This window comes from Ursus americanus, chromosome 5 (genome assembly GCF_024610735.1).
Source record: "Ursus americanus isolate L20-20 chromosome 5, mUrsAme1.1.p, whole genome shotgun sequence".
NCBI classification, from domain to species: Eukaryota; Metazoa; Chordata; class Mammalia; order Carnivora; family Ursidae; genus Ursus; species Ursus americanus.
Window position 1 is genome coordinate 13206626 of NC_142131.1, and position 25498 is coordinate 13232123.

At 39.9% G+C, this 25498-nt stretch overlaps 2 protein-coding genes across 5 annotated transcripts in view; one reads left to right on the top strand and one right to left on the bottom strand.

The window, feature by feature from the left end:
- The window catches only part of LIX1 (limb and CNS expressed 1), a 67082-nt gene extending 62347 nt beyond the window's left edge, over positions 1 to 4735 (top strand). For all 4 annotated transcript variants that reach the window (XR_015724376.1, XR_015724375.1, XR_015724377.1 and 1 more), the window contains one exon: positions 4583 to 4735. The gene's annotated coding sequence lies outside the window, so the exon portion shown is untranslated. The remainder of the gene's footprint in view (positions 1 to 4582) is intronic.
- On the bottom strand, positions 314 to 20848 carry LOC123799310 (2'-5'-oligoadenylate synthase 1-like). The gene is made up of 8 exons (XM_045808371.2): positions 20686 to 20848; positions 19747 to 19933; positions 17284 to 17474; positions 14956 to 15116; positions 10598 to 10722; positions 4664 to 4853; positions 1262 to 1471; positions 314 to 755 (listed from the first exon to the last, which is right to left on the bottom strand). Exons 1-8 carry the CDS (start codon positions 20842 to 20844, stop codon positions 599 to 601), a joined length of 1380 nt encoding a protein of 459 aa, XP_045664327.2. The 5' UTR covers positions 20845 to 20848; the 3' UTR covers positions 314 to 598.
- Positions 20849 to 25498: the final 4650 nt, after the last annotated feature.

A 25498-nucleotide genomic window follows, 5' to 3' on the forward strand; every position in this document is an offset into this window, starting at 1 on the left:
AAAATGATTTTAGAAACAGTTTATTTTGAGGCAATTCAAGGAGTCTCTTCCAGATATTTCCATGTAGTGATTTGTTAGTTTATGTCTGGAAGTGAATGGGCTGTACTTAGTGCAAGCAGGTTTTTGTAGGGAAATTTTGAAAACACAGGTGACCCAATGAAATACCAGACCACCCGGAGAGTTGAAAAGTCAACCTGAAGCCATAATGAACCAAAACTAAAAAATTGGAATGATTTTACCCATTCAGTTAATCTTCTCTCAAATGACCTGGGAATTTTGTTTTATTTATTTACTCACTGTGGCTACTTAGATCTTTAAAAATGTTTTTTTTTTTTTTTTTTGGCCACAAGGTCACCAAAACAAATAAATCCAAAAAATGGGAGAGGAGGGTTCAATTCTCCTAAAGGCTGAAATGGATTCTTTTATCTCAAACAATGACTCACATCAATATGTTTGTTAAAGATTGGGTCACTAACGTCGTGAATTAGAGTAAGACTAATCATACTGCCCTTCATCCAGAGCACTCTAACTGGGAATATGTTCTGCGTCCTTTTTATTTTCTTCGTGGAAATCCAAGGACAGTAGCTCCTTGCCCAATTCACCAGTCGTTTGTGAAAAGCCAAGGGGGCTCAGCTCTCACTCTGCTGAAAAGAGGCTTCAGTAGGCTATGTCTCGCCACAAGGGCAACTTCGTCCCAGGCATTGCAGGTGTCACACACGTTGATAGTAGGATTGGCAGGGTCTAAAATGAATGGCCTAAAACAAAACAAAACAAAACAAAACAAAACGAAACACAAAACTATCCATGTCTGAACTCGGTTTGATTTGTTGTGTAGTGAGAAAAGGGGATGTCAGAGTTATAGAAGGAACATGGTTAAGAAGAGGACTCTTGGAAGGGTGGAAGCAAGAGACCTAATACCCATCAGGAAGCAGCATCTTGCTTCTGCTCCCCGCAACTCTGACGCCCTCTCATTTTTTTCCTCTTCACCTCTGGAGGCATTTCCTCCCTGGTTTCCTGTCTTCAATTTCCTCCCCATTTGCTGTGTGTATCCACATTTGATTCATTCTATTCAAATTACTTGTAATTCACACTTGAGAATTAAAGTTCTGTGAGAAGTAATCAAAGGGAATTGACCTTGTGCTAATTAAGGCCTTCTCATTTACAGTGAATCACAATCAAGCTGTCTTTGCTCCAGACTTTCTTTCTGGATGGCAAACATGCTTCTTCTATCCTAAGGGCATAGAAAAAGATAAATAGTTACCTTGTGTGTTTCTGGTTCACCTTTACAAAAATGGGGAACTTGGGATGGTAGTGTCTGTGCCAAACAACATCGATTTCTGCATATCGAACCAGAAGCTTGAGGACTGCCCTCATTCCCTGCACCAGGCTGAAGAGCAGCGGCTTTCCCGCCAGTTCCCAGACATGAATGGTGAGGAGCTCCACTGTGTAAGAGGAAGGAAGTCTCCGGAACCTAGAAACACAGAATGAAGGGTTGTCTACTTCCCTTAACCCAGAAAATGAAGACCGATTTATTCAGTTATGAGAAAAATTTAAGCGCAACAGGCAATACAGAAGAAGAAATTCTATTTTCAATCTCACTATTTATCAAACAATAATTTTCCACCCATCCGATTGGCAAAATAAAAAGAATGATAATATCCAGCATGGGTGAGTTTGTGAGAAGATAGACACTCACACTCTATTGGTGAAAATGTAAATTAATACAGTCTTTTTTGTAAATTAATACAACTCTATACAAATTTGATATGTTCCCTCCCTTTCATCAGCATTTCTACTTCTATGACCTTCTGTAGAGGATGTGGCTAGTCTGACTTGAGTACACAATGGATTTTGAAGACTTACATTTTAAAAAAAGGAAAATACTCATTAATAATTTTTATATTGATTGCATGTTGAAATAATATTTTTGACATAGTGGGCTAAATATATTATTAAAATTAAGTTCTTCCATTACTTTTTACCTTTCTAATGTTGCTACCAGAATATCTAATATCGCATGTGTGGTTTGTATTTGAACCTCACATTACATTTGTCTCACCAGTGATCTGTGCCGTGCAGTCGTTAAAAGAATGTAGATCTCTAAGATCTCTAGGTACAGATATAAAAAGATATAATATAGATTAAACGAAAAACAATTTTCATAGTGATACATAAACTGCAAACCCATTTGTTCTTTGTTTTTGAAAAACTAAGCATACATAAAAAAAAATTTGTCAAAATATGTCCTAAACATTGTTAGGGAGGTGGGAATTTGGGGTAGAGAAGGAAAATTTTTTTACATTAATCTTTTAAATTGCAGTTTATGTATGAGGGAAAAGTAAAATAAAAATTAAAGCTGAGGGTTAAAAACAAACTCATAGGAGAAAAAAACAAAAAACAAAACCAGGTAGTTTCAGGATTTCATGGTGGTTGAGATCCAAATATGTATTTTTGTTGCCTTGGCATTCATTAGCTCTAACAATCTCTTTTGAGGATATGTTGCAAAATCAAGCAGTTCTTTCCCTAATAGAATGGAAATATTTTCATACTGTCACTATTGGTCATTTATTTTTACTTCAGTAAAGGAAATAGGAAAAACTAAAAGTAGACAAAAATTTTTGTCCTGGTAATGAAATAACAAACCAGATTTCAGCTGATCGATAATTCAGTCCTTACAATACTCCCTTAGGGGCTGACAACAAACACCACACTTCAAATCCAGCTCCACTGAACCCCAGCTAATACTCCCATGGCCAAAAGGAAGCTCTGGTTGAAAACCAGTCAAGTAGGAGATGCTCTTCATATTCCATGAGAGTAAATGTAGGGGGAAGAAAGACATTCACGGCACGTTTACATGGGTAGTTGCATACCTCTGACACATGTTCACTATCCTGTGTTTTATTTGAGCCATTTAACATTGTTGCATTTAACCCTTTCCATGTATTACATGCTCCCAAATTTGTTGTGAATAGTGTTTTATCATATTTGTGTGCAAGTATATGTGCTCTTCAGGAGCCTTTCTGTAGTTTCCCGTTTTCCATATCTTTGGCAGCACAATTCTGAACATATTTACACGAATTCCTTTTTTAAATGTGATTTATTTTCTCCAAGGTTCGTTCTCTAGGTATTTCTCAACTCTTTTTTTAAACCTTTATTTTTAGTACTCTTTTTTATGACATATTTTTAATATAAATGGCCTCAACTCTTTTTTTTTGAAACCAGGTAATAAATAAACTTTTTTTTTTTTTTACTTTTTACTATCCCTTTTTTTTTCATATAAGGGAATTACCTTGACAAATGGTTTGAATATTTTAAAATCCTTAACACATAATAAATATTTAATACAACGTTAACAGATTACTTTCCCAAAATAGAAAAACAATTACCATATTATAACATATGTGGTCCAATTTCCCCACAATACCACCTTTTTTAAGTCTTAGAACTACTGTTCTGCTATATTAATAGATAAGTTTCTTTTTCCAGACTTATAATTGCTCTCCATTAAAAAAAAAAGTGTTAGATTTCAAAACCGGGGCTGTCATCTGACCAATGATCTATTTAGGCAAGAAGCTTTATTTCTTTGTTCTTCTGTTCTTCTATCTTTATTTTTTTTAAAGATTTTATTTATTTATGTATTTGACAGAGAGAGACACGGCCAGCGAGGGAGGGAACACAAGCAGGGGGAGTGGGAGAGGAAGAAGCAGGCTTCCAGTAGAGCAGGGAGCCCGACGCGGGGCTCGATCCCAGGACTCTGGGATCATGCCCTGAGCCGAAAACAGACGCTTAACAACTGAGCCACCCAGGCGCCCCCGTTCTTCTATCTTTAATAATAAATTGTTACTCAACCAAATGAGAAAAAAACATATAGAATGTTTAGAGATGTTTAGATACAGGAGGTGATTATATAGAAGTAATACATGTTTTTGCAAAGTGACTAATATTTTCAATGGTAAACAGAAAAATATACAAAGAATAGAGTGTGTGATTTAGATGAACAAATCAAGATTATTAGCAACTTTATGCAAAGACAAAGAAGACATATTCGTTGTAGAAAGTGCCATATATAAACATGTTATAGTAAATCCTCTGTCTCTGCTATTTCTGCCAAGTGGAGAATTCATTTCTACTTCTTTATCAAAAGTTTATCTTAAAATACTCAGGTGAGTCACTGAGTCTCCCTCACATCCCTTCATCATAAGTTAGAGCACATTCCTACCAAAGGCAAGGAAAGATACAAGGACATGCACATGTCAACTTTTGAAGATCCACCTTCTCTGAAAGACAACTCTGCCTCTGATAGCACCGGCTACAGCAGAAGGAACAACCGAGGCTTCAAAGAGTAAACATCCCATTCAAACTGTGCTGATAGTTTCCCTTTCCTTTTTCCTGCACCTTCCTTCTTTGCACCAATCCATCTGGTTATGCCACTGAATATTTTTGTTTCTGTTATTTGGTTCCTACCAAACCATTATGTTGTTTTAGAATAATGTAATACAGATGTTCCATATTCTAGACAGCCCTTTCTCTGTCTCTCTCTCTCCCTCTCTCTCCATATATTCCCTCTCCTCTACCTACCAAGGAAAGAGGTGGGGCCTGGAAATATAAAGGAAAGGGTTATGAGAAGAGGAAGGCTCGCATGGTGCCTATGGCTGGTACATACTTATTTTCCTCCGTGGAGTAGGCAAATGATGTCTTGAGCCAGTGTATCATTAAACGAATGAGCTCCTTCACCCTCGCCACGGATGCCTTGACAAAATCCACCTGGTATGGCAAGAGGGCCAAGGCACACAGCTGGGCCATGTCACTGTCGTTACAGAGGTACAGTTTGCGGTAAAGGTGAAGTTTTAAATCTGTTAACACCAAGGAACAAAGACCATTGTGAGTATTTGCTCCCTCCTCTCCTTTCTTGGTTTCCCCTGATACAAATGAGCTATGTTACTCTGATTCATCATACCTTGGTCATTCAAAATAAAACAGTTTTCTTCTTTTTAGGAAAGTTGTTCCAGTTTACCCAAGTCATTAAAAGAGAAAATTTCAACATCATGACGCTGGAGCAGTTCAAACTGAGCAAACTCTGGTATGAGCAAATCTGAAGAGGCAGATTTTCTGTCTATTCGCAGAGGAAGTTTATTTCCCAGAAGCAGATTTCATTACCTTATGCAAATACCATCTACATATAAGCTTAATGTCATCAGGCTCTCTCAACAGTAACCTATATAATCCCCCTTGTTTCACATCTAAATTGTTCCTTTGTATACGGACTTGCAGAAGAGATTCTACTACCTGGACTCTTGGGGGAATTTATTATATTTATAAAGGTAGAGATGATTTTAAAGATGTATTTAGGCCAAATTTAAAACAAATAATCCACTTCAGTTAGTGATAGACTAAAGAGGGAGGAAAACTAAATTAACTGGCAAGAGTGATCAAATAATCATCTGTAGCTTAATGCTAACGTCTCATAAGACATCCACTTAGGCTGTACTGATTGTACTTGTATGAAATATAAATGTTTCACATCTTTGGTCATAATCTATTTAAATTTTCCCAATTCGACACAATTAGAAGTTCTATGAATTTCTTTTGGACAGCCCTTATACATACCTATCCTGCCCAACTAAATTGTCACAAAACGACAACGCTTGTTAATTGTGGCAAATTTTAAAACTACAATACATATTTTAAAGTTAACTGGCCAGGAGCTCTATTTTACTTATAAAATACGTTTTACAAAAAATAACTTATATGTCTTGATGTGGATTCCTAATTTCAAGCATATCTGTGCAGTCTTTTCATACTGGTCCAGGTGTTGAAGGTCAAATCAGAGATATAATAGTAAGTTGCTTATCAACAGATGAGAGAGTAAAATCAAATTCCTATAATAAACATAAGCGACTAGGGTTATATATGGCAAATATTCTTACCAAGTCATATTATAAGAAACATATTCTAGTCCCAAACTTCTCAAGCAACAGTCATTAGAACTATTAAAGAAGACCTTTCGGTTTTACTGGGAGGCTCTCTGCCTTTCTTAGCAATCAGACTGGCACAGAAACTAAGATTTATGATGATAAAGATAAAAGAAACAATAATTTAACTCAAATTTTGGTATTCAATAGCTATGTCAGGTATTTGATGACCTACTCTAGCTGATAATATGTCATGGCTGACTCAGGGATTACTACTCAAAGCCACTACTCTATCAACATTTCCCCTCCTTCAAAGTTCTTCACTGGTAGGAACGCAAGTTAGGGACCTCCAACTTATTTTTGAGGCTTATGATTTTTTGTTTGTTCTCTGTGTGACTTAGGTGAGTTTATTAAGCTTTATTTTATCATCATCATATCATCACCATCACTTGTAAAGCAGGAATACTTAGTAGCTCCCTTGCTTTGAATCAAATACTATTCTAAGTGCTTTATAATTATTAACACGTTTACTCTTTGACAACCCTGAGATACAGGAACTATCATTCTCTCCAGCTTACAAATGAGGAAATAGAGTCCAAGAGGGTAAGTAGGTTGCCCAAAGTCAGCCTGGCTGGGACGTTTAGCCATCTGTTGTCACCCTACTGCCTTTTATTGCAGGTTAGATCTGAGCCCAAATGTTTCCTAATTGGTGGCTAATTCAGGGATTCTCAGACTTTAATGAGTACCAGAATCACGTGAGGATCTTTTGAAAGGCAGTTTCTGATTTAATAGGTCTGGGATGGAGCCCAAGATTCTGTATTTCTAACAAGTTCCCAAGTGACACTGGTCGTGTTGATCTGAGAATCCTATCTAGAGCAGGAATGTTATCAGTCATGATCTTGTCAGATCTCATGGCTCTGGGCCGCATTGTGGCACACGGGCCATGCTATTAATTGTTTAGAACGCATGTAAGACGTGGAGGGAGTTACATCAAGATGCCTGTGAAGATTGAGGTGATCATGTGAGTCTTGCTCTGACAATTATTAGTAACATACAGTTGCCCACTAAAATTCCTTGGAACCCAAGGACTTGTCTGAGTTGCTGCACTGTTGTCGTCCTGTAAAACCCACTCCCCATCCTCAGTGGAGAGAAGCAGGGCTACATAATAATTTCAGGCTTTTTCAATTCATTTCACACAGCTGTGCTCAAGAACTTAGGGGACTTAGAAGCCAGTGTAAAAATATACTTCTGCTCCTCTGGGGGACATTTTCACTCGAGAGCTACCGATAGAGCCTCAAATCCTCAAGACAAGTACCCAGGAGCTGCTGTTGGCTAACAACTGTGATTTTGAAGTCTGCACACAAGAGAAAGAAAGCATTTGTACAAATACAAGAGCTCTGTGAGCCTATGGTAAGACTTAAGGAGATGTAATTATCTTTTTTTTTAAATCAATATTCATTGTACTAAGCATTTTGCTACATGATTTCAAATTAAATCTCATATTTTAATTCTTGCAACTATCTCTGTTTTATAGATGAAAAAAATGAGGCTTGAGAGTTTTACATGACTTACCCGAGGTCCCACAGATAATATGAAATAGATCTGGGATTTGGCTTCAAGCCCAGGGTGTTCTCTCCATTATAGAACTTGGAGGTTGTATCAGTCTACGCAGGTCCTAGACTGTCTGAAGGACCTGGATTTACCTCCCAGCCCTTGCACATACTGGCTACATAACTGGGTAAGTTGCTTACATTTTTTTAAGGCTCAATTTTTTAAATATTCAAACTGGAGATAGTATCTTTCTTTTAGGTTTTTGTGCAAGTCCAACGGAATCATTTAATCAGATTAACTTTAGGGCAATGAGAATTCTGTATGGCATATAATGGGTGCTGGATAAATCACAGCATTTCAAAAAAATCTGACAGGATCAGCTAAATTACCAGAGCCAGGAGGACTTACTAAAACTGCAGGATAGCCTGAGTCCCCACTCCCTTTCCTAGTACCCTATCTTATTTCAGAGTTCCCCATAGTTTTATTATAAATGATGTTATATTAAAATGACCTATTTATGTGTCTGTTTCCCCTCCAGACTATAAGCCCCATCATGTCTTATTCATGTTTTCACCCCCAGTGCTAATAGTTCCTAGAAGGTGGCAAGCATGCAATATATGTGTATTAACAAATTATAGCACCACAGAAGAGAATTTTAATATGAGCAACACATTGTCCAACAGTACTGATAAATAAAAGAACTAGATCAAAAAACTCAACATGTTCCTCTGGAGTCTGGCTGAGAGGGTAGGACCAATGTTATGTTCATTCCCTTTAGTCCATAAACAGTTATTGAATAATAAAGTGCCAGGCGCAAAGACAAAACTTATGCTCATGGAGCTCAAAACACTGTGGGAAGCCAAACCCATGCACAGTGACAATACAGAGGATCGTGCTGTGGCAGTGATACAAGGAGAAAGGAGAAAAGCAGAAGAGGCAGGTCTAGGAAAGATTAGAGAGGAAAGCGGAACTGACACTGAGCTGAGTCTTGAAAGGTAAGCAGAAACTTCAAGGCAGAGTGTAGGATGGGGCAGGTTTAGAAACGCGTATCACTGGGAGCGCCTGGCTGGCTCAGTCGGAAGAGCTTATGACTCTTGATCTCAGGGTCGTGACTTCAAGAGCCCCACATTGGGTGAAGAGATTACTTAAAAAATTAAAAAAAAAAAAAAAAGGAAAGAAAGTATATCAATGGAAACAGAGATCAGAGAGAGCATGGAGCTTTAGGAAAAAAACAGATACTTCACGGTTCCTGGGCTCATGAATCACTCCTTTACAAAATGTGAGCTCCAAAACAACAAAAATCTTGATCTGCTATCTAATCCATTGTAAGTATTTAAGAGCACATGGTAGATATTCCACAAGTAATAGTTCAATGAGATAAATAACAATGAAAATGTAAGGTCCTGATAAGCTTCGGGAGGATAACTGGTCATGTATTGGCTCATGGCAGTTTCATTTCCGCCCATCGCCACAAAGAGAATATATATATATATATATATATATATATATATATATATATATATATATATATATATATATCAGAGTTCCCCATAGTTTTATGAACATATATATATATATATGTTTCAAGTCAAGCTGAAACCTTGATTCAACTCCCAACTTCTCTGGAGAATATATTTACATCTACACAAATCACTCAGTCATCTGGGCCTCTGCTTGGGCTACTATAACAGAATACCACAGACCGGATGGCTTAAACAACAGAAATGTATTTTTTCACAGTTCTGGAGGCTGAGAAGTCCAAGATCAAGGTGCCGGTAGATTTGGTTCCTGGTGATAGATCTCTTCCTGGCTTGCAGTTGGCTGCCTTCTCCTGTCACATGGCCCAGAGAAGAAGCTCTGGGGTCTCCTTCTCTTCTTCTCAGGGCACTAATCCCCTCATGGGGGTGCTAGCCCTATGACCTCATCAAGATCTGATGACCTCCCGAAGGCCTCTCCTCATAATACCATCACACTGGGGGTGAGGGCTTAGACACGTGAAATTGGAGGGGCCGATAACAGGGCCTTCATCTTCTTGCCTAATGGAGATACTTTATCCCCCCTTTTTATACGTATGACTGAATTTTATATTTCATATCTCATTCCAGATACCACAACATCTTAGGGATAAAAATATCACAATGGCCATAACGATCTCATTCTGTGACTCTGTCCTTCTCATTTCCCATTTCTTGAAGGAGTTCCCTCAGATTCCTCCCCTATCTCAGATGCCCCCTTCAACTAGCTCACACGTGCTTGCAGACACTTTCTTTCTATACTGCATGCTATTTGCCATTACCATCTTCTCCCGATCTTTTGTTTGGTTAGATGTTTTCTATGGCTGCTATTACCAAAAGCATTGATGGTCCTACCAAAAACAGTAATGCCACCGGGGTGGTCATGCCTGCCAAAGCTACAACTATTTCTGCCAGTACCAGGAAAGTAAGAGCACCAAGGAGAGAGGCCTGTTCTTGCTTCTTCTCAAGTCAGAGTGAGGGTGCCTCTTGGCTGCTCAGGCCCTCTGGACACCTTCCCCGCTCACACTAACCCCAGAGCTGCACTCCACCACCCAGGCGGCAAAGCTATGCTGACTTGAGCTCTGGCTGCCACATCAGACAGCCAGGAACCAGCTCTTCTGGTTTTCACTCAAAGTGTTTTGAAAACTTTCTCCAAGAGACAGGGGCATGCGTCCACTGGGGCTAAGTATTAAGCGCCTCTCTCTTCAACGCTGATCTGTCGCATTGGGGCCAAAGTTGTATTTCTAGCCCATCTTTCCCACTGGAGGAGACTCATTTACCCTCCTGAGTCCACCAGATGGTGGCTGAACCCCGGTGCAAACTCAACTTAGGCTCAAGGGATTCCTGCACTTTTTCTCTACTCCATTATAGCAGACAAATAGTTAATCCTTGATCCCACTTCTTAAATTAAAAACTGGCAGCATACAGATGCATTGTTCACGTGCTATAGAAAAGAAAAGTGGCTCCTAAAAACACTCCATGTTCTAGTTCTACTGCAAGCAGTCCGGTTCCCCATGCCTCGTTCAATACTGCGTCTGGATGTGGTCAGTCCTCTATAAATACAACCTAAAGAAGCAACCATTTTAAGGCTTCCTGTGAAATAAGACAAATGCATCTTACCTGTGGAGGGGGCAGGCCCCAGAATGTCACAGTAGGCCATGATCTCAAAGGAATGCCTGTGAAGACCTTCTGTACATACAAAATTGAATCTTAAAGACAATGGTGTTCTCTTTCCCATTAGAATCCTTAAAAGAGGAACATGACATGACATGAGAAATAATAAAAAAGGAAACACAAGATGATTTTCAACCATTCTTCCCCGTATTCTAACCCTGCTACTCTCTTAGCTATTTCTTGAACATTCCAGAAATGCTCCCTCCTGGGTCTTTGCAATTGCTGTTCCTATACCTAGAATATACCCACCGAAGTTGATCCATGTGGCTTCATCCCTGGCTTTATTCAGGTCTCCCCTGCACAGTTGGCCTTTCCTGGCCACCTGTTCCCTGCCCCCTTACCCTGCTTTATGTTCCTTCACAGCATTTAGTTACCACCTGGCATTATATTATTTGCTTATTTCTCTCACAGTGGGGTGTTAGTTGAACGCAGGCAGAGCTGTGTATGTCTTCTTTACTGCCCTGTCCCTAGTAATCTGACACATAATAGGTGATTAGCAAGTAACTGTTAGATGAATTATCATCTGAATATGGATTGGGGCACAAGATATTGCTAATCGTGGATATGATGAAATAAAATATTTTAAAAGAAATCAGACTTCTACTTCTGGGTATAATGGAGTAGTTTATACAAGACTGATGCTCCATAAGAACAACCAGAAAGTTAGATTTTAAAAACCATGCATAGGCATATTCGAGAGGCACCAGGGAGTTGATGAAGCTGGAGAGACTGAGGTCCCATGAGGGTGGGGGCAGCAGATCATGGAGAGGTGGACAGGTAACTCTGCTGCTTTTTTTCTGGGGACATAACACTGACTTGGGTAATAGACAAGAGGCTGAAAACATGGATTTTGTTTGGGCAAAGAGAAACTGCTGGGGTTAAAGAAACCAGCAGAACCCTGTCAAGCTCATGGGTTTGACGCAATGTTAAGAGACTTGGAGGCCACAATTCTGATGCAAAGGGAAGGGTGGAGAGTTGAACCTGAAATATGACCTTTTCCCTCCAAACATTGGCTGAATTCTGAAGATGTCTGAGATAGGTATGGTCAAAGAAACAAAGCAGGAGGTCTTGAAGAGTTGAATGGAATTGTTGACCGTCTTGCCAGGATGAAACAACATGGATTAGGGTTCAGTCTCAAGGGCTGGGGAGACAAGGACTGGGGGGAGACCCTGGTGAACATACTAAGCTGTAACAGTGGTCCATCAACTTGGCCACATAATAGAATCACCTGGGAATCCTTAAAAGCTACCCATGCTCTTGCCTCCACACATGTTTTTTTAATGGGTATGAGGTGTGACACGGGTAATCAGCTCTTACTCTATTCATTTGGTGAAGAAAGAAAGAGTAAACCCTCTTTGGAAAGAGAACATCAGCTGAAGCATCTAAGATTTTTTATGCACGGTGTCCTGGCTTTAATCTTTAAAAATTACTAGAAATTCCAAGAGACAGGGCTATGGGAGACATGGCCATAGGTATGTGAAACTTACCCTTGTGAATACCAGAGAGTTTGAATGAAGTATAAGCTCTACTGAGAAGTTCAGAGTTCTAGAATGGGTCAAGGTTAATGAGAATGTCAGTACTATCTTAGGCTACCCTGCATGCACCTTACTGTCCAATGAGTATCCCATAAGATTTTTGCTAATGTTATTAGTATAAATGAGGCATGGGTCATAGCAGCGCCTGTTCATGAGCCCTCAGGTGATATTATTTGCCACTTCCTGTTCTCGTCAGTCCAATCCCTGAACATCTTGCCCATGTCTTATCAGGACAATTCCGTGTCCTGTGATGTGGCTCCAAAAGACTTTCTCAGAGGAGAGCCTTAAGATGCTCTCACTGGATAATAAAATGAAACAGAGATTCTTGTTTTCAAGAGCTCTAAATCAAAGCAATAAGATAATGGGGAGAAGTTCCCATTATAACCATAACCATTACAGGCATGACACATATTTTATAGCCGTGTCTCCTTAAAAGCTAAGAGTATGTTTTCCCATTGTGGTTTTTTAATAATAAACACACTGATGTGTAAAGAGAGGAGCACAGTTCCTCTGGCGCGTAAATGATTTCCAGTACCTTGGGCTTATTGGGCAAGTCTCCTGAGATTTCATTTGCAAGCAGGGCCCGGCAAATGACTGACACAGAACAGTTGCTGTTACCAGTAGGTTAAGACATAGACTAGTTTCAAAAAGAAAAGAGTTTTTTTCCTCACACCCACCTCTCAAAATAAAGTAACTGAATAGCTTTAAAAATAACAGCAACAAACAATATATCACCAAAAACCAGGCATCAACTGAAACAATAAACTCTACTCTCTCAGTGGGTGGGAGTCAAAACCAACTGTCAGAACCACATATCTGCTTCTTTTCCATGTTTAATTCAATTTTCCCTTCAAATGAATTGTGGTATGGTCTTGGTTGCTCTAAGTAGTGGAGAAGAAAGCCCAAAAAAACTCCTGCTGCGTGCAGATCTTGGCACAGGACAACACCTTGAACAATCTGCCTCTTTCCCTGCCTTCACAGGTCCTTCCTCAGTTTGCTTCGAAGACTCATTCCTCAGCAAATATGCTCCTTTTCAGCCACCGGAACTATTCAGCAAAATAGAATGTGGCATAAAATAGATTCTAGGCTGAATTAAAACAATTAGTCCCTGGAAAAAATCACTCGGGGGAAGAGAAAATGAATAGGTACTTAACAGGTGCAAAGAAAAGACGGTGGTTACCTGGGAATTCGGTTCAACTTTAAGGGGTTTCAATTAAATTATTTAATGAGTTGAAAGAATAGAAGGAACACAGATGAGAAAATGAGTTTGCTTGTTTTTAGTCAGGAACAATTAGAGCAAATGAACCAAGGTTTTCAGGGCTGTTATTTTTCATGGATTTTACTTCAAAACTCATTCTGGAAATCTAAAAAGTAAAGACCTTCAAAGACTGTTTTTTTCCAGGAGGATGGGCACCTGAGATATGGAGGAGGGGAAAAAGCTTTAGGGAGAGTGAGTCCATAAGGTTCTTTGAAGTTGGGTGGGCGAGGAGTATAGAAAAAGGACCTAACAATGAAAAACAAATATTTTGATTCCAAATAAGGTCACCATGGAAAGGGTATAGCCTAACTCTTATTTTTAATGTGCCTTTAGAGTACATTAACATTCTGTTTTGATAAATAATAATAACAATGGTATAATGTACCCTATAGTTTACAAATTTAATGGGGAAAACTTGGAAGAAGCAATGGGTAAAATGAAAAACACATTCTCCCATTTCTCCTTTTTGTTTTCTTTTGTCTTAAAGGTGGTCTTTCTCCATCCAAACGTAATCGTATGTGAAACTCCATCATTTCCCTTTCTGCCTTTCCAACCCAACAGACTTCATTACAGTCACCATCATGCCATTCATCTGACGTCTTTTGCTAACTACCACAATTTAGTAGGTGTTTGGTATTCCAAAAGGTAGTGTTTTTCAATAAAAGACACATTCAAACTACTTCTTTATGCTCAGTTGAAGCAAGAGCTTGGTAATGAATCTATTATTTAAATTAAGAAACAGTCCTGGAATACTGTTTTCAAACATTGATCTTATTTTCACATTCAAGTGGCACCTAGCTTGGTCTATTTTCCTCAGGAAAAATGTTTTCTTCATTTTACAACACAGATATTTGCATTTTTCTTCATCCTCAATTCACTAGACTGAAAAAAATAACAGGGGATGTAAAAATGAAATAGAAAAATAAATAACAACATGTCAAGGCTTTTTCATTTCTTTTTCTCTTTCTGGAACTTACCAAAACACACACACACACACACACACACACACACACACACACACACACACACACACACCAGGCCTGATTAGTTCAACATTTGGAGCAAAGAGGAGACATTGTGTGTAATGTCAGCAAAGCCACATCAGCAAGAGACCCCGGGATACCGCTGAAGGGAATGTTTATCAGACAAATGTGTCTCAAAGATTCTTGGTACTTGGAGGCACCTTTCCCACCCCTTCCTGTTTGCATTCCTCAGAGTCAGATTTCAGCTAAGGGGATGGAAATTAAATAAAGGTGCTTTGGAGAAGACATAATTAGTCCTTAAATCATAGGATCTCAAATTCATGAAACTTTATTGAAAGTTTAGCTAGAAGTCTTTTAAAAAAAATGCCTCTGGGGCAATCTCTCCAAATTTCCTCCCAAGAATTTAATGTTAGAATACACAAATAATTATTACTCAATAATGCCCTTTTGTGCCAAGCTAAGAGTTTCCCTTAGCTGACTTTTCCACCTGTAGAATAAAAGAATTCAAAGTAACACCTTCACCCAGACCTGTCTCCATGTGAAGTTTGCTTCAAGTTTTCTCTCAGAGCATCCAACCCTTCTCTCAGTTGTTTCTTGCAGTGGTTCACGTTGGCAAACACATCACTGAACAACACGATGTCAATCTCAGAGCATCCTTGGGTATCAGTCCCCTTTACGTAAGAACCACCCTGTGAAGACAAACGATACAATGCGGGTGAAACCTAAACTAACCTTGAGAGAAGCACAGATTTCAAGTCGTAACATTTTAGGGTCAATTAACATTGTGGGATAACTTAAATATGTGCAGTTGAACGCCCCCCCCGCCCCCACCATCCCCGACCCTGAAAAAAGAAAAAGACAGGAGGAGAAAGTAATCTATTGTGGTCTACTGAGAATCGAGCCTCACCCATGAAAAAGAAAGTATACTTGGCAGAAAAAGCCTGAAAATCCTTGTGAAGACTTAAAGCCACAAGTTCTCAGACTCTTCCTGGTTGGAAGCCACTGGCCTGGAAGGAATCTAGTGGGACAGGAATCAAACTCAACACTCTACAGCCCAAAGCTCACAATGAATGGCAGCCCTCAGTGAACACCCAGACAGGTGGCTCCAGCCCTAAGTGCCCTAACACAAACTCCACCCGTGAGAGTTCGAACTGGAAGTGACTATCATTCCTGGTGGATGTTTGTTTGCTATGCTTCTAAATAGATCTCGAATGATTTTTAATAAGGTGTTCTGTAATTATAATTAATGAGAATTTACTTCAGATCTCTTGCTAAATGTAATTATAAAGTCAAAACGTTAAGTAATCAACAGTACATTGTTGCCTTCTTTAGTACTCAAGGAAAACTTTAGGTTGCCAGTTCCCAGCAGAATCTTTGTCAGTAAAAGAAAGATGTTACCTATGATTTGGAAACCATCGTGTCCCAAATACAGCAAAAGCAATCTGTCAAAGGCGGACGGCGACACACAAAGTGACAATGCACTTTCACGCGACGTTAGAAAGCATCCCAAAGCTTGGCTCCAAAGTCATTCTGTATCTGCTAGTCAGGAGGACTAGCTCAAAAGGGTGCCTCGTGCCCCACTGTCTCTCCCCCACCTTAACTCCGTTCTTAACACGGTTTTCACTAGTGCAACTTATTTATGAAACCTATTTCCCATTAGAAATCATAGTGACAAGGGAATATGAGAAACGCAGTGTCTAGCAGCCTTAACCCGAGAGTTCTCAATACACTAATGTGTACTGTCAGTCTCCAAGAATGGAATAAAGGGCACAAGAATTCTGCAACTTAATCGATCAGTGGCCCTCGTTTTGAGGAAACATCATGCAGGATGGGAATCAAACACTGGCTCCCGATTTCCAGCTCTGTGCCTGCACCTTATCTCTGAAGAAGAAAATACGATGTTTCATGGTCAGACCTTGGCCATAGTTATCTTAAGGAAGGATTTAATCATATTCATAAATCATATTTGCTATTGAGTTACATTTAAAAATCACTTTTGCTTTTAAATAAATGTATGGCTTAAAGATGATTTTATAACAATTATATGTGCATTTTGGGAGCATCTTTTAAAATTCTTTTTTTTTTAAAGTAATGTCTACACCCTTTGTGGGCTCAAACTCACGACCCCAAGATTAAGAGTCTCTACTCCACCTACTGAGCCAGCCAGACACCCCTATGTATGCATTTTTAAATGAAGGAGTAGAAAAATTATTGGAATAAAAGGCCCTCAGAACTGCCCTATATTTTTTCTCTAAACACTGATTAGAGAGTATGCACTGATGGTATTAACGTTAACAATAATGATAACAATGGGGGAAACCATACCATTCTTGTTATTGGGACCCCTTTCCTGTGTTCAGGCCATTTTTCTTCAAGGAAATTTTCTGTGCTCTGCGGACAACCATTCCTGGATGCACGTAGTTGTCTTTAAGTTGACAGGGAGCCCATCAGCACAGCACCTAATTACTTCCACAAGCAGACTGCTCAGGCATGAAACAGGGCCCTGGGGGACAGGCTCACCTCCTTTGCCTGAAAGTCCCTTAAGCATTTACAAATACCAGTCAAGTGTGAGCCAGTTCCTTGTCCCTGCCAATGTAAAGGCACTTTCATCCCTTGGGCAAAAAATGCCAACCTTAATGGGCTCCAGCTGTCGCATGGTTGAGTGCCTGCTCCGCCAGCCTGAAGCCTACCCTGGCATTTCAAAGGGCTCCTTGCAGGCCATGTCGCCCCACGCAGGAGGCAACGCTGGCCTTTGAACACGTGACCTTCCCCGGGTGACGTGCGTTACCTCCATGAGAGAAGAATGGTTTCCGTAGGGCTGTGTGGCCTGGCCAGAGGGCTGGAGGCTCAGATTACCTGGATCATTCGCGAGGCCGGCACCGGAAAGCAAGCCTGGATCAGCGTGAACAGGGCCCCGATCTCAGCCACACAGGCAGTGCTCAGAGGACCTGAGGCCGGATGGATATTTTCATCTGCAAATTTCCGTAGCTCCTGGGGACTCTTACACTCCAACATATTATGAGGTGAAAATCCTATAGACATTTGAGCTGCATAAAGAAATAATCAGTATTCGGTATTCACTGCACAGAAATAGATGTGTGTCTAAGGCAAGAATCTAATTTTACATGCAAATTACGTCTAGTTAATCACCAGGACTACCTAGTTTTGATGACAGGGAGACAGACTCTGCTTGCTGGTAGAGCATTGGGTAAATAGCAAACTTCACACCCTCTAGACTTAGCGGACATTTAACCCTAGGTCTCTATAGAGAAATGGCTGAATTTCTTAGAAAACAGATATTCCGACATTCTTATGTGAGGAAAAAAAATCTCTGTTCCAATTTACTAAGTCATTTTAAGTTTCTAAATGAAAAACATATATGTTAACAATTTCAACAAAATGATCCCAGGGTACAGAATTCCAAGTTAAACCATCTATTAAAAGTCTGAAATTGTCAGCCCACAGGCCATATTCTGCCTACAGAATGTTTGGTTTGGCCTGCACAGTGCTTTCAAAAAGAAAAAACTGAGCCAACATCTAGAAATCAGGGGATAGTACATTATTTTGAAAGGGGGCATCATAGGTGTGTGTTTGTTTTGAGCCAGAAGAGCTGACAAGACTGACCCCACCCTTCACAAGAAGGAAGTGAGTAACTGAATTGCTAGGTTCAGTGAAAGGGGCATGTGAACTAAACCGACAATAGACAGATTCACAGGAGAAGAGGCATACACATTTTACCGACGTTAACATTTTTTGAATATGCACAGGGTTCTTTACAGAAAAGAAATGAAAACTCAAAGTAGCAGTGAGACCTGGGGGCTTGCACACCACTTATACAAAGTACAATAAATTGTGGACAAGTGGCTAGACAAAGGGAAGGGGGTTTGGGGCCTCTAAGGCCAATAAATTTGTGGGAAAATGACTAGGAAATATACAGGGGGAGCTAATGGAAGATAAAGGCTATTAAGGTTTGTTTATAAAGACTCATGTGCCATCTCTAGGTCTCCAGTGATAAAGGCTACTCTCCTGGTCCCGGTACAGGGGAGGGGAGACTTGCTGGCTAGCTTTTAGGCAGGGAGGGCAGAGTGCTCTTGCATTCACTGTTTCTCAACTGCCTCACCTCCAGATAATCAATACACCAAATTGGCATAATTTGACATGGTATATCCTGAGCCCCTTCAACAGCAAATAATCTTTTATAATTTCTGCATTGGATGGACCAGGGGGAAAAAAAATCCCTGAGTATCTACAGTCACAAAGTGGCCCTCTTCAGGTTTATACAACCAATTCATATTAGCACTGAGAATTAATATTAGATTGGCCTCTGGCTATAGGAGAGCTCAAGTGCCTTGAAGAATTCACTAATGCTCTTGGGGAATGACCTTTCGACTGGACCTTCCTCCTCAAGCACGTGTGGAACATTCACAAGAATTGAATATATACTCAGCTACCGATAAAACTCAGCACGTGCCAGAGAACTAACATCCCACAGATTACATTCTCTGGCCACTGTACAATTAAATGAGAAGCCAGTAATAAAGTAACTAAAAATACTCCATGCTTTAAGAAATTGTAAGAACTACAGACTTTAAATAAATCATGGATCACAAAAGAAATCATAATGGAAATCAGAACATACTGAGAACTAATCAGTAACAAGAAACTTTATATCAACTCTCAAGGGATACAGAGCCCTTTGTTTAAGCTTTATCAATTAATCTAAATTAACAGATTGTAAGGTGGTTTTTTTTTTTGACACTTTGATTCTTTTGCTTAAAACATAATATCCAATTTATATACTACTCTCTTTAGGGAAAGTTCATCAAAAAATGATTACTTTTCAGTGACATCTCTGTATCCAGAATCAATTATTACTTCCCAGAAAAAAATTTATGTATTAAAAGACTTTCATAGAGCAGCAGTCACCAGTTAGTTTAGAGGACAGACCACACATATGAGAGCAAAAGATCTAAGATCTTAGTTTTGTGGTTATTTTTGACATGACTAGACCATAACCTGACTCCCACCTGAATTCCTGACACTTTTGACTGTAAGCCCATAGAATTGTGTTGTATTGTCTCTTTGAATGATACCTTGGTTTCCCAGCTTCTTCTTCAAATTTGGCTTTGCAAAATTATTCTCCGTCTCTGCCACCCCAAGAGCGTGTGGCCCCAAGCCACAGCCTGGTTCCATCCTCTCCATTCTCTACTTCCTGTTCCCAGAAGCAACCCCCAAAACCTTGCACTGAGGGAAAACCAAAAGATGGTTTCTATGTTGGATAAATATACACAGAGGGAGAACGCCAGGTGTCTTTGTTACCTCTTTTACTGGCTATCCAGCCATGTTCTTGTATTTCATGGTTCTCCCGACTAAGGACTGTTCCAAAGTGCCTCGAACACATCCTACAGGTTTTTGATATTTCTGTAGCCACATGGTTTATATTTCTTTCTTCTAGATTTTTCCAGCTGAGCTTCTGTGTCTCCATGGTTGACCTCTCAGGTACAGACTGAGAAGAAGTAAACACATAACACAGGAATTACAAGAGCTATTTGAAAGGTCTCCTTGTCTTCATTTGGCTTCTCACTAAATGCTCCCAGTCATGAGCAGAGGGATTCTCATTGTTTCCAAAACACAGCAAAGCTCATTCATTCTTTAGATGCAGATAGAACACTGCTGTAGATTAACAAATGAACCATGAGAACCACGGTGCTGAAAAAAAGATATATATATATATATATATATATATATATATATATATATATATATATATATATTTTAAATGCACTAGGTTTTGTTTTATAAAATCAGAAGAATGACATCCTGGCTTTTTTTCCTGACAATCACTATTTGGAAGCTTTGGGCAAATCATTTCACCTCATTGGATCTCTGTTCCCTCATTTGTGAAGGGGGAAGAGGAAGGAGGGAAGTACATGCATGTACCTCTAAGCTTACACTGAAAGTAAAAATTCTAGGATTGCGAGAATCCTATCACGTCATAAGCATTTTGGAATAATACCCCCACAGCAGCTGCTCTGGATACAACACTTGTGTCCAGTGAGATCTGCTGATTATCTTTAAGGAGCGGCAGCGCCGGGAGCCGGATCCTCCCTAGCGGGCACGAGACGCGCGCTTTCCCCTGCACCCCACCACCAGGCCTAGGACCACGAGTTCCCTTCTCATTTTTAGCCTCCTGTCAATAAATCTCCATTAGGGGATTAACAACCAAATAAAAAGCAGGGGTGTTTCCCCCACTTGTACCTCACTGTGACTGTGCCGTCTCTCCCTCAGGACTTCGTGGCCACATTCTTCACAGTGAACTTTGCCAAAATGCTTCTGTCGAAAGTGATACTTCAGAGCCTTGCAGCTGACAAAATCACTCCCACAGCACTCACATTTATAGCATTTAAGAGCCCACATCCTTTCCCAATGAAGGATTAGATGTGGATCCTACTGATGACAAAAACAAAAAGCGTAAACCCTTTGAAGAAAGCCCAGCCCCTCACAGTTACCTAGAATACACACGTTACTTCCAGTGTGCTAATCTGTGCTCGGTCACACGAATGTCTTCTAAGGAATTTCTCCCTCGCTAAAATCAAACACAATACCTACTTAGATGAGCTGTTTGTAAACTTGGGCTTATAAACAGTAAAGAGGCCATAACATCAGTAAAACCAAATGCAAAATCATGTCTAGGTATATATGCACATTCTTCTCAAAAGGATTTCAAGTGAATCTGTGACCCGAAAGACATTAGTCAGCTGCTACTTTAGATGTAATCTTTCCTCAAGGACTCTCCAAGAGCCATTGTCTCTTCAATTTTTATCACCCCATGAATTCCCATATTTGAGAAAATTATCATGAGGAATGACTTATACATGCCTTTTGAATCACTCCCTGGATTTTTAAAAGTAGTTAAGAAACAGATAAAAAGCAGAAGATTGTACCAAGAGACACAGTCAGGAAGATTCTGGCGATTCTGATCTCCAGCGGGCTGCTCCTGAAACTGTTTATTTTTCTGGTTGCCAGGTAACTCTGCTTGCATTTGTAAAGCTTGTCCTGAAGCTTAGAGCTCCTTCCTCAAAGGGTAGAATTATGGGATTTATAGTTACCAGTGTCTTAGCAATTGATTAGATCCAACTTTTCTTTTTATTTTTTTAAAGATGTATTTATTTATTTTAGAGAGGTGGAGGGAGGGATAGAGGGAGAGGGCGAGGAAGTATCTCAAGCAGACTTCCCTCTGAGCACGGAGCCCAACACAGGGCTCGATCCCAGGACCCTGAGATCAGGACCTGAGCCAAAATCAAGAGTCTGTGGGGAAGATCCACTCCCTGGCTTTTTTTCAGCTTCTAGAGTCAACTCTCATTCCTTGACTGGTGATTCCCTTTCTCCACCTTCGAATGCAGCAAAGGCGAGTGGAATCCTGTTCACATTGCCTCATTCGGATCTGTCTCCCTTTTCCCCTTTTAAGGACCCTTGCCACTCCATTGGGCCCAACTAGATAATCCAGGATAGTCTCCCAATTTTAACGTCAGCTATTGACAACCTTAAGGCTCTCTGCAAATTTATTTGTCCTTCGCCATGGAAGGTAACAAATTCAAAGCTTCCTAAGATGAGGACATGGACCTTTGGGGACCATTTTCTGCCTACTACATTGTAGTTCTGAACTTCAATCAGAAGCAGAAATGAATCCAAAATGTATCTGTATAAAACGAAAAGAGAGGCAAACTCTCTCCCCTCCTTGCAAAAACGCCTTTCCTTAAACGGCTTTAGAGTCTTTGTCCCACAAATTGAGAGCCGCCGAGCAGGTGTACTTCTCACTGAGGTGTGGTACGTTCTCCAACTACAGGTCCCATCACATTAGGAAGATGTGAAAACAATTTAGTGGGTTGTGACTCAAGTTTAAAAAAACCAAATAATACAAAACTAGAGAGTACTGAACATAGTGAAGGTAAATAATGATTTGTGAAACATCTGTTACAGCTAAACATATGCATATTTGTACTGGGTTGCAGGATAAAACGCATTTTAAAAAATCACAATTACACTAATTAGTTCATTTCACATCTTCTCGTTGGTCAGCAAAAGTTCCATCTCTTGTTTTATTTCCCTTCAACCCCCATCCTCCACCTTCATTTACGTCCTTGTCCCCCGTAGGCAACCATTATAATGTGTTAACTATGTTATCTTTTTTTGTTATGTATATGTTTTTGCAGAATATTCCATACTCTGGGTTCATTTTTTTAATAATTTACATAAAATGAAAGTCAAAAGACACTATCTATACTCTGGTCCATTGCTTTCATCGCTACAGAGTAATCCATGGTGATATCTACCAGTTTTGCTATATGTCTTCTCTGGGTAGAAGTAAAAAACGTCTGATTCCACTGGTCTAGTGAGAACACCCAGGATTCATTGGAGAACTTTTAGAAAACCACTGGAAGTTTTCTTCATCTAAGTTACATATCTAAAATGTCTGTTTAGTCTTCCTGTTCCCAGCCATTAAGATCTATGGATGTCACTGTTCCCAAACTTGGTCCCGCAGAAGGACACAAGTCGACGTATACCATAAACAGGAGAGTCCTTTGTGCACTGATGCAAAGAGTTGTGGAATTTTTAAACTGAAACACCCTCTTCCTGCCTTTCCTGTCCCCTCCATCATTTTAATGGACAGGTATTTTATTTTATTTTATTTTTATTTATTTTTTTTTAAATATTTTATTTATTCGACAGAGATAGAGACAGCCAGCAAGAGAGGGAACACAAGCAGGGGGAGTGGGAGAGGAAGAAGCAGGCTCACAGCAGAGGAGCATATCCCAGAACACTGGGATCACGCCCTGAGCCGAAGGCAGACGCTTAACAGCTGTTCCACCCAGGCGCCCCTAATGGACAGGTATTTTAAGGATGGTTTGGTTGCAAGGAATAGAGACCCACTAAATATAAAATAGAATTTATTGAAAGGGTTTCGCATATCTTGGAAAGTCCAAGAGTGGGAAGTAAACCCAGAGCTAAAGGCCATCTATGTCCTTACCAAATTGCCTAAAACAACGGGGATATTCAATAAACTGGTTGAGTAAAAAATGCATGACTAGGTGGGTAGAGGAAGGAACTGGAAAATCATCAGAAGAGGCAGCAGCTCTCACTGATTCTAGGTCTGGCCCTGTGGTTCTTCTCTGCTTGCATATGTCTGCTTCCCTGGTCTACTTCTGCACGACCATGTATACTTGCTCCACGTGGCACCCTTCACGGGACAAACTACCCAGTTTGCCTGGAACTGTGGGGGTGCTTGTGATGCTAGACTTGCAGTGTTAAAACCAGGAAAGTTCGGGTAAACCAGGAGTTCGTCACCCTACCATTGCATCAGAGTATGCCTTAAAAATCAGCTTCGTAAATGCAGCCAATCACCGTGAATTGATGGATTGAGTTCCTCCAAGCCCCAATGTTGTGAAGTTTGGAGAACTTGATTGTATCTACCCAAATTGTAATTTAGTTCCCCTTCACCAGGTGTTCATTCCTGGGCCAATCAATCTTGACTGAGCTACAGTGAAGGCAGTAGGCAAGTACATACCCCATCCATAAGCCTATGGACCAACTTTGTCAAGAAAGGGTGTTGAGGCAATGTTGGGCATTTGTAGTTCACAGACAGGACCTAGCACATCGCTCAGAGATTCCTAGCATGAGATCTCCATCCAGGCTCAGAAGAGTGATAACAGTGGAATTATTAGGTTTTCTCCATGAGATCTCTCTCCTCCCACCTTTCACTTAGTATAATGTTTCTGAGATTCACCCATGTTGTAGCATGTATTGTTACTTCATTCATTTCTATAGCCGAATACTGCTCTTTTAAATAAATCTACCACTTTTCTTATTAATCCATGCATTAATTAGTAGATATTTGGGCTGTTTCTGCTTTTAGCTAATATGAATTATGCAGTGATGAATATCCACACATACATCTACACATCTTTGTATAAATATTGTTTCAAATTCTTGGGTATCTGAATGTGGGTCTTACAGTAACTCTATCCTTAACCCTTTGAGGAAGAGCCAAACGGATCTCCACATTTTACATTCCCACCAGCCAATGTATGAGGGGTTTCAATTTCTCTATATCTTCCCCAACACTCACTATTTTACAGTTTTAAATTATAACTATCCTCATAAGTGTGAAGTGGATCTCATGAGTTTTGATTTGCATTTCTTGATGACTAATAATGTTGAATGCCTTTTCATGTGCTTGCTATGTGGATGTCTTCTTTGGAGAAACGTCTATTCAGATCCTATGCCTATTTTTTAAGTGGGTTGTCTTTTTATTGTTAAATTATGTGAACACTTTATATATTCTGGATACCAAACTCTCATCAGATATATGACTTGAAACTATTTTGCACCGGGGCGCCTGGGAGGCACAGCGGTTAAGCGTCTGCCTTCGGCTCAGGGCGTGATCCCGGCGTTATGGGATCAAGCCCCACATCAGTCTCCTCTGCTATGAGCCTGCTTCTTCCTCTCCCACTCCTCCTGCTTCTGTTCCCTCTCTCGCTGGCTGTCTCTATCTCTGTCGAATAAATAAAATCTTAAAAAAAAAACCACTTAAAAAAAAAAAAGAAACTATTTTGCACCATTCTGTGGTGTATCCTTTCATTTTCTTGGTAGTGTCCTTTCATGCACAAAAGTTTTTAATTCTGATGAACTCAGATTCATTTTACTTTTGTTACCTGTGCTTTTGGTGTCATATCTTAAAAACCATTGCCTAATTGATGGTCATGAAGATTTACAGCTGTTTTTCTTCTAAGAGTTTAATAACTTTAGCCCTTACACTTAGGCCTTTAATCCACTTTGATTAATTGTTGATTTTTGTATATGATATGAGGTAATGGTTCAAATTCACTCTTTTATATGTGGATATCTAGTTGTTCCAACATCATTTGTTGAAGAGATTATTTTTTCCCCATTGCATTATCTTGGTACCCTCGTCAAAAATCAATTGACCAGGGGTGCCTGGCTGGCTCGGTCTCTGGAACATGCAACTCTTGATCTCAGGGTTCTGAGTTTGAGCCCCATAATAAGTGTAGAG